General features: G+C 39.9%; 1 protein-coding gene across 1 annotated transcript in view; it reads right to left on the bottom strand.

The window, feature by feature from the left end:
• RBM28 (RNA binding motif protein 28) overlaps positions 1-15,492 on the bottom strand; it is a 30,538-nt gene extending 15,046 nt beyond the window's left edge. The window contains exons 1-10 of the mRNA XM_003789760.2: positions 15,309-15,492; positions 10,316-10,474; positions 9,888-9,982; positions 8,908-8,983; positions 8,393-8,485; positions 7,582-7,653; positions 6,555-6,765; positions 6,300-6,436; positions 4,158-4,230; positions 1,445-1,554 (exon numbers count right to left, since the gene is read on the bottom strand). Coding sequence (XP_003789808.1) covers positions 1,445-1,554; positions 4,158-4,230; positions 6,300-6,436; positions 6,555-6,765; positions 7,582-7,653; positions 8,393-8,485; positions 8,908-8,983; positions 9,888-9,982; positions 10,316-10,474; positions 15,309-15,426 — 1,144 coding nt within the window. The 5' untranslated portion in view covers positions 15,427-15,492. The remainder of the gene's footprint in view (positions 1-1,444; positions 1,555-4,157; positions 4,231-6,299; positions 6,437-6,554; positions 6,766-7,581; positions 7,654-8,392; positions 8,486-8,907; positions 8,984-9,887; positions 9,983-10,315; positions 10,475-15,308) is intronic.
• Between the last annotated feature and the right edge of the window lie 3,027 nt (positions 15,493-18,519).

Raw genomic sequence — 18,519 nt, 5'->3', positions numbered from 1 at the left:
TTAGCTCTTCCAGGTGGTGAAATGGCATGCTGAGAGGAATAAACCATAGAAAGAACAAAAGGCTGTATGAGTAAGCGAAAAAGTTGTCAGAAAAATTTAATGAGCTAGAGAAAGACAATACATTAAGAAAAAACAATTAAAACTATGCTTACTAAGATCATTAACTCTGCTAACATTAATAGACCAAAGAGGACATGTAGTAAGTCAACTGTAGACTTCATTCTGAAAATATTGACCCAATATACTACTGTACTACAAAAGGAACAAAAGATGCTGACTATCATCAAAGAAAAGCAACACCATGCTATTACTTAGAAGATTCTATGCAATTCTAATTGCCTACTTTAAAAAAATGTTCTGAAAATGAAGAAGGCTTGAGGAGTGTAACAAAACATGAGAACTAAAGGCCCCTTAAATGATTACTCTACCTGAATCCATCCCTTTCATAAGTAAGAAACCAAAGCCGACAGTGGTTAAATGATTTGCAAAAAAACGACCCAGCTGGCATAGCTGGGATTAGACCCTAATCACCATGAAGCAGTTCAGTGTTTTCTTTCCACAGTACTGTCTTATTTACATCTTTTTTTTTAGTTGGGTAAAAACCAAAAATTTTCAGGTCTTACCAATTTGGAAAACAAAGAGGTTTAGAATGGAGGTTCTTTTTTTTTCCAGTCAAATACACATATATCATGAATACATTTATGCATATGTCGGGTACAATGTGTTGATTTTTTTTTTTATACAATTGGTTACATCAAACCAATCAACATAACTTTCACCTCATTAACTTGATTTAGAATGGCGGTTCTTAACCATGGATAGGTTCAAGAAAGCTCACACAAACTCTCAGAAGTGGCACTTTCTGGGGAAAGGGTAGCTTTTGCTAGATCGCAAAGGAATCAAGAAAAGATGCTTACCTAACAATAGTATACTAGGATGAAGAATAGTCAAGCTTTGAAACTCCAGAGCAATAGCTTTAGAAAAAAAAGACAGCACTCCTAGGACTTACAGTTTTCCTTCTGATTGTTGCCAGTGCAACAGAGTTTCCCTTTCAGCTTCTATCTCTAACAGGAGCAACAGAGGGGGAAAAAAAGATCCCCCAAATCTTAAGCAATGTGGAATAATTACCACCTATGAGATGTTATCACATCTGAAATTCTAAGGAGAATAATAAATGGAATGTCTTACCCTAAAGTCAATAATCAAAGAGTTTAAAAAGCTTAGAGAAAATTATGGCTGGCAGCACCATTTAAGACACTAAGTTTGACATCATAGAAGACAACATCAGGATAACCTTAGTGCTTCTATGGAACCCAGAAACTTTGGCTGGATTGACTGTGGACCCCTCAAAATGGCACACATTATGATCTTGTGTAACCTACTTAAGTAAAGCCCAAGGCAGTGATCTCAACTCTTTTATGTCCTGGCCTGTTATAGCACATACCTTTAGAATGCTCTGTGTCTGGATGCGACACAATTCGGACATATTTAAGATCTCCAAACTGCTGGAGGAGTTCCCCAAGGTCTTCTTCTTCTGAGTCAAAAGACAGATTTCTATGGAAGACAACCAAAGGTCCCAAGAAAGGTCACTTACAGGCCAGGTAAGGTGGCTCCTGCTTGTAATCCCAGAACTTTGGGAGGCCAAGGTGAGAGGACTGCCTGAAGCCAGGAGTTTGAAAGCAGCCTAGGCTACATAGGGAGACTTCATTTCTATAAAAAAATAGTAAGTTAAAAAATTAGCCAGGTGTGGTGGCATGCACCTGTAGTCCCAGCTACTTAGAAGCTGAGGCAAGAGGGTCACTTGAGCCCAGGAGTTTGAGGCTGCAGTGAGCTATGATTGCACTACTGCACTCTAGCCTAGGTGACAGAGTGAGATCCTGTCTCAAAAAAAAAAAAAAAAGTCAGTTACAAAAATGAGACCCTATGTTCTGGTACAAGGTGAGTTAGACATCAACTAAGGTGATTCCCTTACTTGCAACCACCTTCCTTTTTCAGAAATAGCACCAATAAATAGGGTTGCCCCCAGTGGCCAAGCCTCTGCTATATGACTCTGCCTCTTTCTCCCAACTGACTGACCTGTTTTCGTCAATCAGGTTCCCTTTCCCAGGAATTTTAAACATGAACAGATAAACATACATAAACCAGAAGTTGTAGGTGCAGACTGACCTCAAAATAGCAGTGACAAATCCTCTGAAGTGCTGGAAATGTTCTATATCTTGATCTGGCTGGTGGTTACATGGATATCTACATATGATAATTTTTACTGAGCTGTACCCTTCGCTTAATGCACTTTATGTCATACTTAAAAGGAAAAAAAAGTAGTGTTCCAGAGAAAAGACCCACAGCCTTTAGAAGTGGAGGCTCCAGAACTGCCTACATTTTCATCCTCTTCTTGCAGTTTGCTTTTTGACAACTTTGATTCTGTGAACCACTCCAATGTTCATCCAACAAACCCCCCTTTTCACATATATTGGCCAAAATTAGTTTGTTACTACAACCAGAAGACTAGCAGGCTAGTGAGAAAAATCAAATATCTCTTTCTCTCATATCCCTCTCTTTTAATTAGGAATTTTCTCCTCTGAGTTGAGGAGAAAGCCAAGATTCCAGTTAAAATTTTACAAATGTTGGAAAATCTTTCAAAATAATAACACAAAAACAAATACAATAAAGTTTACTAGCTAACTGAAAGAAAGTAAACTATTTAATTCTCTCGATGGGATTTAAAAATGTTGGAAGAAGATTCTGTTGTCCTAAATTTCAACATAGTATAAAGATTAGTCATTTCCCCAGCTATGCATTCCTTCCAGGGGTAAGAAAAACAGTCCCTAATAACTATTTAAAATTTTGTACTCAGTAACAGTCCCATATATTATTCTAGTTCATGAAGTAACCCACACAAAAGAGGTTTTATGCAGTTAAGACACATCCTAACTACATTATTTCTTCTAATTTACTTTATCATGTACATAGTTTTCCCTCTTCCATTTCTTTACTTCCCTAAGTTCTTTATTAATTAAAAGATGTATGAAGAATGGTATCATTAGTACTGTGGTCAAAGCTTCTGAATGTGACTTGTCTTCTTTCCTGTTAGAATCCTCCATGAATACAAAGTTATTCATATGGCAGTTCCAAGTAACATAACTAAAAAAATACATGGAAAGACATGCTGCCGAGGGAGAAAGTGGGCTACAGCACAGCATGTATAGGCTAAACTCATCTTTATAAATATTTATGATGTGGGCATGTGTGTAGGTGTTCTCCGAGTAGTGATTAAGGTTAATTTTGTCATTTTTGCTCATGTAGTTCATAAATCTCCCACAATGAACATAAGCTACTTGTAAAACAAAAATGATCTTAAAAGATTATATAAGAGGACAAAATATATACCTCTAAAATCAGACCCAAATGGCCCTAGTACCTTGGTATTTAAGTATGATTGTTAGGCAATGTTTGCTATAAGAAAAAAAAAAGTAAGGAAGGGTGAGAAGGCACACTTGAGGTGTTCTGAAGATACACTGAACTTATAAAAATGCCAATCTATTGCAATCGGGAGGGTTGAAATATTAACAGCAACTTGAAATAAAACCTATCTCCATCCCCACTTTTAGTTTTCTTGGAAACAAATCAGATATTTTACTTTATTGTAGACACTGCTTTAGACCATAAGCTGGGACAGTAATCATTTGGGACAAATGGCCTCAACACTCCCCAGCACTCCTCCTAAAATGAGGGCCAGAAACAAGCAAGATATCTCTAAGAGTTGAACTGATTCGCCACCCAATTACAAAGAATGAAATCTAAATGAGGACAAGCTATCAGAACCCATGCTACCTATCCTCTGTGCTATAGTTCTGATTCTCCCACATTTCTCATTGTTTGGTAAGTTCCTGGGACTAGATGTACTAACAGTTTTGGAGGCATCTAATTTGGGGGCTAGGTAAAAGTGCCAAAAAGAAGGAAGAGAGGAAGAGAGAAAGAGAAGAGGCGGTGAAGGGGGTAAGGAGAGAAGGGAGAAGGGGAGAAGGGGGAAGGAGAGAAAAAAGAGAGGAAGGGAGGAAAGAGAGGGGGAAAGAGGGAAAAAGAGATAAGAGAAGAAGAAAGAAAAAAAGATCTACAAAGGTGACAGAAACAGCAGTTCTTGAAGTAGAAAGGCATACCTGATAAAAACAGTTTTTCCTTCATTCACATCAGATGGTAATTTCTTTTTCTTTTTCCTTGAGACTTCCACATCTAAGGTTAAAAGAAAAACAACAACTGAAAAAGACTAGTATAGTCACATGACAAAGAGCTAATTTCTTCAACATATAAATATCTTGCATAAATTGATAAAATAGAAAAAAATTTTAATAGACAAAGAATATACAACTAAATACATGAAAAGATGTTTGAACTCACTCATAATTAAAGAAAAACATAGCACAAGAAATGTAATACTATTTTTCACTAACAGATTGGCAAAATCAAAAAGAATGATGAAATCCAGTGAGGGGAGGGTGAGGGGAAAAAGACATTCCCATATACTACTGTGACAGTGTAAACTTTCTGGAAATATTGTATAGGATATATAGAACCTTTGAGGAGAATTGTGCATATATTCATGCACAAACTATAAAATACACTACATTTTTTGTGTGTGCCTGTATAATTTGCATATATGCAGATTTTTGCTTATAAAGGTATTAAAATATCTCTAGATACACAAGAAACATACAACATTGGTTCTTCCTGGAGAAGTGCCCTAAGATGCTGAGGATCTGGGTACAAAGGAGACATAGGGCCCTGAAGGATAGAGGTAGGTGCTTATATAGATACAGAAAATGTCTAGAAGGAAACATAAGAAACAACAGTAGTTACTTTGCAGGATTTGTTGGGACTGGTATTTTTTATTAATCCTTTCTCATCACGTATTTGTCCTATAATGTTTTTCAGTGAAAGAATGGCACGAGACAACTGATGTGGGTTGTAGAATATTCTACAAGGTCTTAAAGTCCCTTCATTGTCAAAGCTTCTTCAATTCTAACGTGACTATCATTCTCTCTTCATGGAAAAAGCTTATTTCCTCAGATTTCTTATATTGTCAAACCAACATTCCAGACTTACAGAAATGGAAGCAGAAAAAACATAGCTGAATAAAAATCTCCACCGGGGAGAAAGAAAGAACCAAAGAAATAATTATTGGCCATTTTTTGTTCTATAATGCCTGCTTTCCTCAATAAATGTGTTATTATTAATAATTAAATATGTTTATAAACTTTATCAAGTTTATTCTTGATAAAGGTAGCAATAGGGACTGGTAAGTTTCACAAAATGCTCAAAGAAGTCCTTGTTATGAACTGAATTGTGCACCCCCCAAATTCATATTCTGAAGCCTTAATGCCCATTGTGACTGTATTTGGAGAAAGGGGCTTCAGGGAATTAGGCTACAGGAGGTCATAAGTGTAGGACCCTAATCCAATAGGGCTGGGGTCCATATAAGAAAGAGACAAGATGTCATCTTTACTCCTCTCTCTTTCCCCTCAGGAACACAGAGGAAAGGCCATATGAGGCCACAGCAAGAAGGCAGCAGTCTAACCCAGGAAGAGGGGCTCCTCAGGAGCTGAATAAGCCAGTACCTTGTTCTAGGACTTCTAGCCTATGAACTCTGAGAAAACACTTTTACTGTTCAAGCCACCCTGTGTATGGCATTTTGTTATGGCAGCCTGAACTGATAATATAGTTCCCTGTTCCTGTGTCAGCTTGAAAGAGTTGCTTAAAATCTACTTTGGTGTTAAGATACAACAATATCTTGTTTATCCAGTTATGCATTCAACTTGGACAATCGAGAGAGAGGTTGTAATTCAGCAGTAAGCTAGGTTTTAAATTATCTAAGCTTAACCCTCAAGCACCACTACAAACTCATTTAAACAAACAAATAATTTTCTTTTCAGTATTTAAACATAAATTTGATAGAACATCTTGGTGTCCTATTTAAAAGAGGCCTGAGTAGAACTGATAGACACTTCTCAGTAACTTAAAGTTTAAACGCATTTATGAAGAACTGAGCAAACTGGCTCAACACCTGTGGCTCAAGCGGCTAAGGCACCAGCAGCATACACCTGAGCTGGGAGGTTCGAATCCAACCTGGGCCCGCCAAACAACAATGATGGCTGCAACAAAAAAATAGCTGGGCGTTGTGGCAGGCACCTGTAGTCCCAGGTACTAGGGAGGCTAAGGCAGGAGAATGAGCTGTGATGCCACAGCACTCTACCCAGGGCAACAGCTTGAGGCTCTGTCTCAAAAAAAAAAAGATCTGAGCAAACCTTCATCCTCTTGTGCCTCAGTGCTAGCATCACTCTGAGCCAGTTCCTCTTCATCACCAATACTAACTCTTTCCTCCAAGTCCTCATCAGAATGGTCTTCTTCACTGCTTTCTGCCGGAGGTGCTCTCTTGATTGCTCTGCAATAGCACAGTTCAGAACTAAGAATATGGGCTCACAGAGGGACCTACTCACACACATTAATTCTGCAATGATGGGGAAAGACAGTCCTGAATCTTCCTCTACTGAGCTGCTTACCTCTTTTGCATCTGCACAGTCTTTGTCACCTTTGAGTCTTTATCCTCCTCCTCTTCATTGCTGTCACTGTCATCATCATCGTCATCATCACCATCAACTTCAACATCATCTTCTTCTTCATCATCTTCTTCTTCCTTTTCCATATCCTCTTTCTCCCCACTATTCTTTTTAACTGATAACTGAGGTTTAGGTTCATGGCTCTTTTCCTCACCTATGGAGGGAGATAAAGAAAGTTAGGTATCCATTTAGTATCACAAACTAGGTTATTTTAACAGGATTAACTAATACTCTAAGTTCTTAGTTTCTTTGATTTTCTAGAATTTCATACATTTTTCTTACTATACATAATATAGTTAAGTATGAGAAAGTATGAAGGGGAGAAAAAAAACAAAACAAACAACCCTTACTACTCAGATTTCTTTGGAGTCTTTGTCCCATTCACCTGAAGCCTGAAGGTTATCTGGCCCACAATGAAAACTGCCACTGAGTCTCCACAAATAGTCCACCATCCATACACTGGATACCACAGCCAGCATGATGCTCACTCTGGGGCAAAGCCAAATCATGAACTTTGACCTCAGTTAAAGACTCTGGAGGCTTAAGAGCCAATTATTTTCTAAACACATGTAAAACTCAAGTGTTAAGTTTCTCTATTATTAATATTCCATTACATCCTATTATGAAAAGCTGGGAAAAGATAGCAAGTAGAGGAGACAATGAATTCAGGCTCTACTCCTCATTCACAGCCACCCCCAGGAGTGGGCTTACACTCAAAAGGTTCTACATTTTGGAATCAGATTACCAGATGGTACGGTATGAATTGACAAACAGCCCAGGGCTCATTTCTGAGCTAGCAGGAATTTAGAGGTTTTCCTTAACACTTAGTCTCATTCTTTAAGTTAATCTTCTGCAATATCCTCACTCTGACAAGCAGATTCCCTTATACTTTTATCATGAAAACAAGAGTTGTTTCCACACTCTCACCCAGGACATACAACCCCCCTTACCCAACACTATCACATCTTACCTGGGGCAGAAAGAGACTGAGTATCTTTATATTTATCCTTTGCAACAGCCCAATCTACAGCCACTGTCCGCCCTGTCAAACAAAAAAGTGGCATTAGAAAGACTGCCCTCCTTTAACATCCCTATCTCCTATAAATGATCTCTAGTCATCAAAGATAATAACAGAACCAGTAGAGACAATACACTGTCAAATCAGAGAACGCTGGTCCTTTAATAAAGCACCCAGTAACTGCCTACATTTTTTAACCCTTAACCCTTCTATCAATAAACAAAAATTTTGCTTTCTACACAGCCACCACCCTGGAATAAGATGGAATAAAAAAAGAATTAGACTATCCTCTCCTGTTAGACTAGCAAGAAGCAAAACAGGCATTCTGGAATCACCTGCACCCTCCTCAGAAGATAGGACGTCTCTAAGCCAATCCCTTCTTTAGGCGCAATACTTAATACATCAGTATGTAGAGTAGCATCACAGTCAGCTTAATAGCTCATGGATGCTCAACAGTGACCACAGCCAAGAAGGAGGAACCTAGACACCAACCTGGATCCATCGGCAATTACCTCAGGGACATTTTTCATTAGGAAATTAAAAGGATACTCTCTAAATAAAGGAAAGAATATTGGCATGGGGTATTTTAAGTTTGACTCCAAGATCATGTGTTAGGAATATTTCACCAAAACAGCTTCTGTATTAGCAATAAAAACCTCAACAGTGAAAATGCCTTTTTGAAAATATAGAAAGTGGGTTACTCTGCTAATTCGTCACAACACCAGAAATATCTAGGTCAATGTTATAGAGAGAGAAAACTTACCTTTTATTTCTTTCATGTTCATGCTTTTGAGAGCTTTACCTGCTTCTAGGAGGTTTTTGAACTGAACAAAAGCAAAACCACGCATCTTTCCATCTATGTGCAAATGTACAAAGAAGTTAGAGGCAGCAGGGGGACACCAACAGAGCACTAAGAAAATTACAGCAACTTGGGCTGGCAAGAAGGCCCAAATTCTCAGAAGGAGGCCTTTTGCTGAGTATACTTTGACTTGGACTTGGAGAGAGTAATGCATTTTCTCAAACTGTAACTAGTCATATAAAATTAATTCTGCTCTACTTGAAAATACTATCAGGGGAAAAACACTACTATTAGGGGTTTTATCACTCATCAAGCACTATGCCAGATACTTCAAATAATTCATATTGTCCAAAGCTCACAAAAAGTATGACATGAACCTTGCATTTCTATTTGAAAAGGTACTTAGTTCAAGGGTAATATGAAAAAGACATGTTAAATTATCTTAATCCAATCCACAGCAATGGAAATTTTACTAGTACCTGGTTTCCTAGGGATATTTACTTCCAGGACAGCTCCAAATTGAGCAAATACTGTCTTCAAGTCAATTTCTGAACACTGAAACCAAAGTGAAGAAAGAAAAAGAGAAATATTACTATAGCAAATAACCATAAAACATCTCCTACTAGGTTTATTCATTAAGAAAAATTTGAATATTTTAACTCCTTTTCTTTTTTTTTTTTTTTTTAAAAAAAACAGGGTCTTGTCACTTTGTTGCACAGGCTAGAATACAGCAGCACAATCATTTTTCACAATAACCTCAAACTTCTGGGCTCAAGTGAATCTCCTGCCTGAGTCTCTCAAGTAGCTAGGGTAAAAGATATGTACACCCAGCTAATTTTAATTTTGGTAGAGATAGGATCTCACTATGTTGCCCAGATTGGTATCAAACTCCTGGTCTCAAGTGATCCTTCTGACTCCAGAAGTGCCAGAATTGTAGGTATGAGCCACTGTGCCCAGCCTACATCTGAGACCAGGACATCAAATGTTTCTGAATAGAAAACATCTTACTTTGTATCTATGAGGCAAAAAAGATAGACATCAGAGAAATTTTTCTTTCCTTCCCTTCTCAGTAGTAGTTTCTCTAAAAGGAAGGCATCTTCACATTTAGTGTCCTTAACTTAGATAGGCTCACTTTCCGAATTCAAAAGCACTAAGATTCATTCCCAAAAGGAATTAAGCCCAATGATACCATTTTAGTTAGGACTTCCATCAATGAGCACTCCTTGGCTCTAAGCCTTCAGAACATGCAGTATAAGTTTTTTTTGTTGTTGTTTGTTTGTTTTTTGAGACAGAGTCTCATTATGTCACCCTTGGTAGAGGCAGTGGTGTCACAGCTCACAGCAACATCAAACTCTTGGACTTAAGCGATTCTCTTGCCTCAGCTTTCCAAGTAGCTGGGACTACAGGCACCAGCCATAACACCTGGCTATATGCAGTATAAGTTTTTACTCTCACTTACCTTAAAGCTTAAGTTCCGAATAATTAATCTGGCTTTCTTATCTGCCACTTTAGCTTTTTTAGGCTTCAAGTCCTTCTTTGAGAACTCTGGATTTTCTACAAAGTAAAAAGCAATGCAATAAGTTTGTGCTCCCAAAAAAAAAAAAGTTTGTGCTCCAAACACCCAGTTCTAGGCCAGAACAGCACAGAAAAAAGCTACTAGTGACAGACAGCATTTACCACAGGGTAAAATAAGGCAATACCCAGGAACACTGGATTTTTCAGACTGAGATTGAAAAAAGGAACTGAAATGAATATCAAAATATACTAAATGATCCCCAAAAGAAATGCAGGAACCTTAAGTTTTAGCAGCTCCCACCCTGCCTCTTTCTCACTGTCACAGTGCTCCTAACCCCAAGGGAATATTTCCTTCAATTCCCAGAAACTCACCATTTTTCCCTTTTTCCTTTGCCTTGTCCCTCAGTTTTTTCTTGGCAACAGTCACATTGATCTTGCAGTCTTCAAAGGTGGTAATCTCCTTGAGGGCCCTCTGAACATCTTCCAGCATAGAAAAAGTGACATACCCAAAGCCTCTACATGCCTTACTCCCTGAAACAGTGCAAGTGGGGAATGAAAAGGACAGAGGATCATAAGCCAAAAGCACTAAACGAGTAAATCTGCAAAGCCTAAACTATTACTAGCAGATATACCAACAAGCCACCCTATTATCAGTTTGCAAAAAGTCTCATGAGGAAAAGAAACAAGAGTAACATCAGTGATCCCGTCCCCATTTTGCTCTGAAACTGTTAGGCTTCCTCCTCTTTAATTTGGTGTCTTTGCTGTCAGCACCTCTTCTTCCTCCATGTTGATGATCTCAATACTATGGAGGATCCATGACATACATTAGCTCCTCAAAGAAGAACTCAATCTCAAAAAAAAACAACTACTGCCAATCCAGATTGTGAAAAGAGAGAGAGAGAGAGAGAGGGAGAGAGAAAGAAAAAAAGAAACATCACCAGAGAAGGCAGGAAAGGTATGTGCTATATTTTGGATGTGTCCCCTAAATTTGGTATGATAGAAACTTAATCCTCAATGTGGCAGTACTGAAAGGTGGGGCCTCTAAGAAATAAGTGGATCATGATTAATTCATACATTGATGAGTTAATGAATGAACAGGTTACTGTTGAGAGTGAATAGGCGGCTTTATCATAAGGGGACAACAAACTTGAGTAAGCATGGAAGCTAAGCCCCCTTGAGGTCTTGAGTCCCCTCAAGATTCTGCCAGCATTCCCACCAGCAAGAAGGCTCTCACCAGATATGACCCCTCCACTTTGGACCTCTCAGCCTCTAAAACTGTAAGAAATAAATTTCTTTCCTTTATAAATTATTCGGTTTTAGGTATTCTGTTATAAGCAACATAAAATGGACTAAGACAGTACAATAGCATCAAAAATCAGAATATAATGCAGTTCCCTTCTCAGAATACATCAGCAATAAATGCCTGAAGTCCCGACAGAAGATCTCAAACAAAAAACACTGCTTCAGGAGCCTGTAGATGTTATTACCATTACTAATGTCTTAGCCAAAAATATCAAATTAAACCCTTCCAAAGCAGTTGGAATCTCTTATCTCATTTGTCTTCAGAATACCCAAGATGGGAAAAGCAAATATTATCCTGCCTTCTTTCCAAATGAATAACTTGAGATAGGGGAGAACAAGTGAATTGGTTATTGTCACACAGCGTTTTAGTGGCTGAATTAATTCCTCCTTATCAGCCCCATGTTCTTTCACAGGACTCCAAGAGAAGAATATAAGGACCAAGCAAATGAAAAATTAAAAATATCAACTATAAACTATCTTTGTCCTTTTTTATTTAATATTTTCTTTTCTTTCTTTCTTTTTTTTTTTAAGAGACAGAGTCTTACTTTGTCACCCTCGGTAGAGTGCTGTGCTGTCACAGCTCACAGCAACCTCCAGCTCTTGGGCTTAGGCCATTCTCTTGCCTTAGCCTCCCGAGTAGCTGGGACTACAGGCACCTGCCACAATGCCCAGCTATTTTTTATTGTTGTTGCAGTTTGGCCAGGGCTGGGTTTGAACTCGCCACCCTTGGTATATGGGGCTGGTGCCCTACTCACTGAGCATACAGGCACTGCCCTATTTAATATTTTCATACAGCAAAATTTTAAGTAACTTACTGGTTGAAAAAGGAAAAGGACAGACTAAGAAGTCTGCCTCCTACCTGAGGAAGAGAAACAGAGCTCATGTGCTCTGCTTCTCTTTTGACTACACTTGAATATGCTTCAGGGTACAAGCCTGGCAAGATGCTGATCCATATAAATTGGGTAAAGGAAAGCATACTGTGATGCGGAGACTGACTTATTTTCTCTTGGAACTCCTCACAAAAACCTACCCATTCACCTTCACAAAATAAGAGCAAAAAAACTCAAGGCCCTTCTCCTGATCAGTACAACCAAAACTGAAGCAGCAGTTGGCTCAGCACCTGTAGCTCAGCGGCTAGGCGCTAGCCACATACACCAAAGCTGGCAGGTTCAAACCCAGCCCTGGGCCTGCTAAACAACAAGTACAACCAAAAAATAGCCAGGCATTGTGGTGGAAGCCTGTAGTCCCAGCTAATTGGGAGGCTGAAGCAAGAGAATTGCGTAAGCCCAGGATTTTGAGGTTGTTGTGAGCTGTGATGCCACGGCACTCTACCAAGGGCGACATAGTGAGACTCTGTCTCAAAAAAAACCCCCAAAAACAAACGAACAAAAAAATGAAGCAGCTGAAATGTAAAGAAGTTCAGTGCCCAAATAAAAGGAGACACTCACAATAAATGCCAATTCACTTTATATGTCTGCAAAGCACTCTCATATACCTTTGGAATCCTTCATGACCCTGTGAAATTATTCGAATCTTAAAGATGTTAAGTGACATGCTATGACCATTGACAAAGACCTCACTCCATATACCCTCCTTCCAATTTCACTGAGTGCAGCACTCTTTTCAACACATCTCAGCTGTCTGAATAAGGAAAGTGCATAGTCTTTTTAAAAAGGGAACAGGAGATTGTTAAGAATATATATCAAGTACACAAGGCTTACGATAAGGTTATGTGTAGCCAATATTCTGAGGATTCAAAGGAGAATTCCCATTCAATGGCCTGTTTTCCCTGGAACAGAACCACCTAGCACTGTATAGCAGTGTTTCTCAAATTGTTTGGACAACTCACAGTAAGGAATGTGGCATCCCAGTACATGTATGTATTCTTTGAAACCAAAATAAAATTTTTACAAATGCTTATCCTTTACCATATGCAGATGTGCTCCTTCTGTACTATTTCATTTTTTAAAAACTCTAGTCATGGCAGTGCCTGTGGCTCAGTAAATAGGGCACCGGCCCCATATACCAAGGGTGGTGGGTTTAAACCGGGTGCTGCCCAAACTGCAACCAAAAATAGCCAGGTGTTGTGGCAAGCACCTGTAGTCCCAGCTACTTGGGAGGCTGAAGTAAGAGAATCGCCTAAGCCCAAGAGTTGGGAAGTTTCTATGAGCTGTGACATCATGGCACTCTATTGAGGGTGACAAAGTGAGACTCTGTCTCAAAAAAAACAAAAAAACAAAAAAACAAAAACTCTAGTCATGACCCACTCAAGAGTTTAAGAAACATTATTGTACAACACCCTCATTCTCTCATTCATCTTCTTCTATACTTAAAATGACAAATTACAGGCAGGTACCATGGCTTGTTTAGCAACCAAAGCTACTCTGACAATCCTACGTATAACTTCGGTTACTAATAAAATAGAAGCTAAGGATGGGGTGATATTAACAGGGTAGTCTGCCTACTCACATATTCAGACACCATGACAGGGAAGGGGTAGAGGGAGTCCATGAGATGCCACTCCCACTAAAGGCAGAGAAAAGAGGGAGCATGGTAACTTGGAAGAGAGCAAAATGTTTGGGGTAATATCAAGTACCTCAGGTGCCCCTCAACAGTCCAGGTAAGAGGAAGAAATGCTTCTACAATTAAAATCCTTATGTCCCTACTTCAGAGTAACATCATGAGCATTAAACAGAATGTGAAGTATACAGGATTTTCCACAAAGTCAGTAAATCTTTCCAGTAACTCAAGACAAAAGTCAAATCTGACTCCTCTTTTTCTCATACTTCACACCTGACCCATCAGCAAATCCTCTCAGCTCTACCTTCAAAAATGTCCACACCTTTTCCCACCTCCTCTGCTACCATCCTAGTCTAACATCATTGTCTTTCACCTGGATTATTGTAAGAGACTACTAACTGGTCTGTTTTCATCGTATTCACCAGCAGTCTATTCAGAGAACAGCAGCCAGAGAATCTGGCTTTAAGAATCTTTCTAAATGTAAGCTAGATCGTACTTACTTGCTCTCTGCTTAAAACCAGTGGCTTCCTAGCTCAGGGTAAAAGGCAATGTCCTTGCAACAGCCTATAAGGACTTATATGATATGGTACTCTAGATTTCGTCTCCTAACTCTTCCCTTCATCACTTCACTCCAGTCACCCTGGTCTCCTTGCTGCTCCTCCAGTATACCAGGCACATTCCTGCTTCAGTTTCTTTGAGCCTGCTGCTTCCTCTGCCCAACTGCTCTTTCCCCAAGAGGCATGTAGTTCAATCTAGATCTTCCCTAGTTACCCTGTTTTTATTGCCATTTCTTACCTCCTCTTCCTCTATGTACATATACACATATACTTCCTAACTCCCTTCTCTATTGTTCTCCTTACCATTTATCATCATTATCAATCACTATATACGTGGCTCATTTGTTTATTGGCTGTCTTCTCCACCCTGAAGACATAAAAGCAATGATTGCTTGGTTTGGTGTTGTGGACTGCTGTATCTTCAGGACCTTCAACAGTGCCTACCACATAGCAGGCATTCAATAAGTATTTGCTGAATAAATAAATTGACAAATGAATAGTATACCGGCTAAGAACTCCAGGTGTGATGATTAAAATCTGTATTAGTTAACGCTGTACAAACCTAAAGTTACTAAATTTCCCCAAGTCCCAGATTCCTGTTGGTAAAGACTAAGGCTCTCCACCCACTAAGACTTTTGAGGAAATTTAACAAGATAGCCCGTGTCAAACTCAATACAGGGCCTAGCAATTAGGCAACTCACAATAAGCGTTACTGATACTTTTTAAGTAAGCTATTTTCATTACTGCCAAGTAAGACTGCATATGAGAGCATACATAATAATAGAAAGTGTCGTAGAAAGGCCAGAAAATGCTTTGCTTTTCATAAATTGACCTCTATAGACCCACAGAAAAGAAACTCAACTCCCTGTTCCTTCTCTTAGAGGAGGATAAAGAGTTATTTGGCTTCCTGAAGTTTGGGAAGGTGTCGTAGTCCGATGCCGCTCCCAACAAACCCCAGCCCCATCCTCGGCCGCCCCGCCCCCTACCTTTCTCAGTCACCACGAAGCACTGCTTCACCGGCCCCACCTGACTGAACAGCTGCTCTAGCTGCTCACTGCGGGCGGAGGAGGGGAGACCACCCACAAACAGGGTCAAGCCGGCCATGCGAGCGAGGGTGCGAGCTAAGCGGGTCGATGGAAGGGAGCCGAAAAACTGCTTTAGCAGGACCACCACGCCGAGTTACAACCCAATTGACGGGAGATTCCGGAAGTGCTCGTTGCTTAAAAGAGTCCGGAGGAAAACATGGAGGAAAGAGAGAAAAAGGTTCCGGAATGAAAAAAATAATGACGTCCCAGAGACGGAGCTTTTAAGCGGCGCTCCCGCCTTTTGAGGGAAACTTGGCATCAACAATTTCTACCTGCCTAAAAACATCTCGCCTCCAGGAGATCGACCCCAAATTCACTAGGATAAGCAGGAGAAGTCGTTTTTGCCCCCGTCCTAACCCAAGTTGCTGAATAAATAACTTCTGAAGGGTTCCCAGATTTGTGGAACCCAGCCAGTGCACAGAGACTTACATCACTTGGGAGATTATCATGGTCTCAGAGAATGTAAGACAGCTGTCACTTCGGCCTCAGAAACAAATTGTAATTACTAAAGTACACACAGACACAGATTGTGCACAATTATTCTACATACGTATATATATGTTAGATTCATAAGCTGAATTTTATTTATATATATATATTTTTATTAAATCATAGCGGTACATTAATGCATTTATGGGGTATAATGTGCTGATTTGGCATACAATGTAGAAAGCTTACATCAACTGGTTAATATAACCATCACCTCACTTACTTATTTCTTGTGGTCAGACATTTATACTCTAAACAGTTTTGAGATGTACCATTGCGGCTTGGTGCCCGTAGCACAGTGGTTATGGTGCCAACCACATACACCGAGGGTGGTGGGTTCCAACTCGGCCTGGGCCAGCCAAGCAACTGCAACAACAACAACAACAAAAAAATAGCCAGGAGTTGTGGTGGGCGCCTATAGTCCCAGCTAGTTAGGAGGCAAGTGAATCACTTTAGCCCAAGAGTTTGAGGTTGCTGTGAGCTGTGAGGCTACGCACTCTACCGAGGGTGACATAATGAGATCTGTCTGTCTCAAAAAAAAAAAAAAAAAAAGAAAGAATAGAAAAGAAAACGAGAAAAAAATGAACTGTACCATTGCATTGTGCACATTAGGGGAGGTCCCACCAAATACCTCCCTCCTCCCAACCTCCCCTTCCCCTCCCTTTCGCCTCCTCTTCCCTTCTTCTTTCTGGACTATAGTCCTGTGTAATCATTCATATGAATGTGTAGGTGATTATATATTGGTATCACCTACACATTCACTATATAGTATATATACATATATATACCAATGTATAATCACCTACACATGGTGTGTGTGTGTGGGTGTATATATATATATTAGTATTGAGTACATTGGTCTTTCAATATATATTTACTGAGCTCCTACTATGTGTCAGGAATTAGGGATAAACTTAATGAGCTTAAAATTAGCTGGATATAACGTAGACTCAGCTACTCTGAGGGCTAAGGTAGGAGGATCACTTGAGTCCAGACATTCAAGATTGTGATGTGCTATGATCATGCTGCTGCTCTCCAGCCTGGGAGGCAAATTTAGGCTTTATCTATAAATAAATAAGTAAATAAAACACCAAAATCTTTTTGGTGAGCTACCAAAAGACAGGTTTCTTGCCCTCATAAAGAATATAGTGTACTAGGGAAGACAGACAATTCAAAAAAATCTTACAAATAGGGCCAGGTGCACTGGCACAGGACTGTAATCTTAGAAATTTGGAAGTCTGAGGCAGGAAGATCACTGGAGCCCAGGAGTTTGATCATGCCACTGCTTTCCAGTCTGTGTGACAGAACAAGACTTCATATAAAAAAAAAAAAATCAGCTGGGCTTGGTGGCTCACACCTATAATCCTTCCACTCTGGAAGCCTGAGGCGGGTGGATTGCTTGAGCTCAGGACTTTGAACCCAGCCTGAGCAAGAGCTAGACCCCATCTCTAAAAAAAATAGCTGAGCAGGGCGGCACCTGTGGCTCAAAGGAGTAGGGCGTTTACCCCATATGCTGGAAGTGGTGGGTTCAAACCCAGCCCCGGCCAAAAACTGGGAAAAAAAAATAGCTGGGCATTATGGCGGGCACCTGTAGTTCCAGCTACTTGGGAGGCTGAGGCAAGATGATTGCTTGAGCCCAGGAGTGTGAGATTACTGTGACCTATGACGTCACAGCACTCTACCCAGGGTGACAAAGTAAAACTCTGTCTCCAAAAAAAAAAAATTCTTACAAATAAATCATACCAGGCACACCTCAAAACCACATCAGAATACACAAAGCAAATGTAACGTCCAGCTTGTACACAGAAGATCGTTCCTTAGATAAGTTGACCAGACAGGCCTGAGGCTGAGAGGTCTCACTTGGCCAACTGTAGATCCAGGTAGTCCTGGATTCTGGAACACAGAGAGTTTGCCATTCCACCAGGCTCAAGAATGGGCCTATGTGCAAGATAGCTGCATCATGCAGAATGTCCAGCTAAAATAAATATTCAAGACATGTTTAAAGCATCACTTTAAAATAGTAGTGACATCATATTAGGCAGAACACTCAAAACGTATAAAAGGTTCAAAGTAAGTTGCACATTTTCCTTAAGCCCTACCCATTGTCAATGCATTTCAGAAGGATGGATGACTGGTTGGTAGTGATGGGATTGGGGGGGCACTAAACATTGGATTTATAAAGCTCTCACTCTAAGGAAGTAACATATACCTAATGGATAACATCATTTAGGCCAGGCATGGTAGCTCATGCCTGTAATCCTAGCACTCTGGGAGGCTGAGGTGGGAAGATTCAACCTCAGGGAAGTTCAACACCAGCCTGAGCAAGAGCAAGACCCCATTTCTACTAAGAATAGAAAGATTAGCCAGGTGTCGTGGTGGGGGACCTACAGTCCCAGCTCCTCGAGAAGCTGAGGTAGAAGACTCTCTTGAGCCCAGGAGTTTGAGGTTACTGTGCACTTGACTGATGCCATGGCACTCTAGGTTGGGCAACAGAGTGAGACTCTGTCTCAAAAAAAAAAAAAAATAACATCAATTATTTTTTAAAAAACTAATTCAGGGGCAGTGCCTGTGGCTCAAAGGAGTAGGGTGCTAGCACCATATACCAGAGGTGGTGGGTTCAAAC

Source organism: Otolemur garnettii, unplaced genomic scaffold (genome assembly GCF_000181295.1).
Source record: "Otolemur garnettii isolate 467f Iridium unplaced genomic scaffold, OtoGar3 scaffold00037, whole genome shotgun sequence".
Lineage (NCBI taxonomy): Eukaryota > Metazoa > Chordata > Mammalia > Primates > Galagidae > Otolemur > Otolemur garnettii.
The sequence above is the reverse complement of the archived record's forward strand: the minus strand, read 5'-3'. Positions and strand labels throughout refer to the sequence as shown.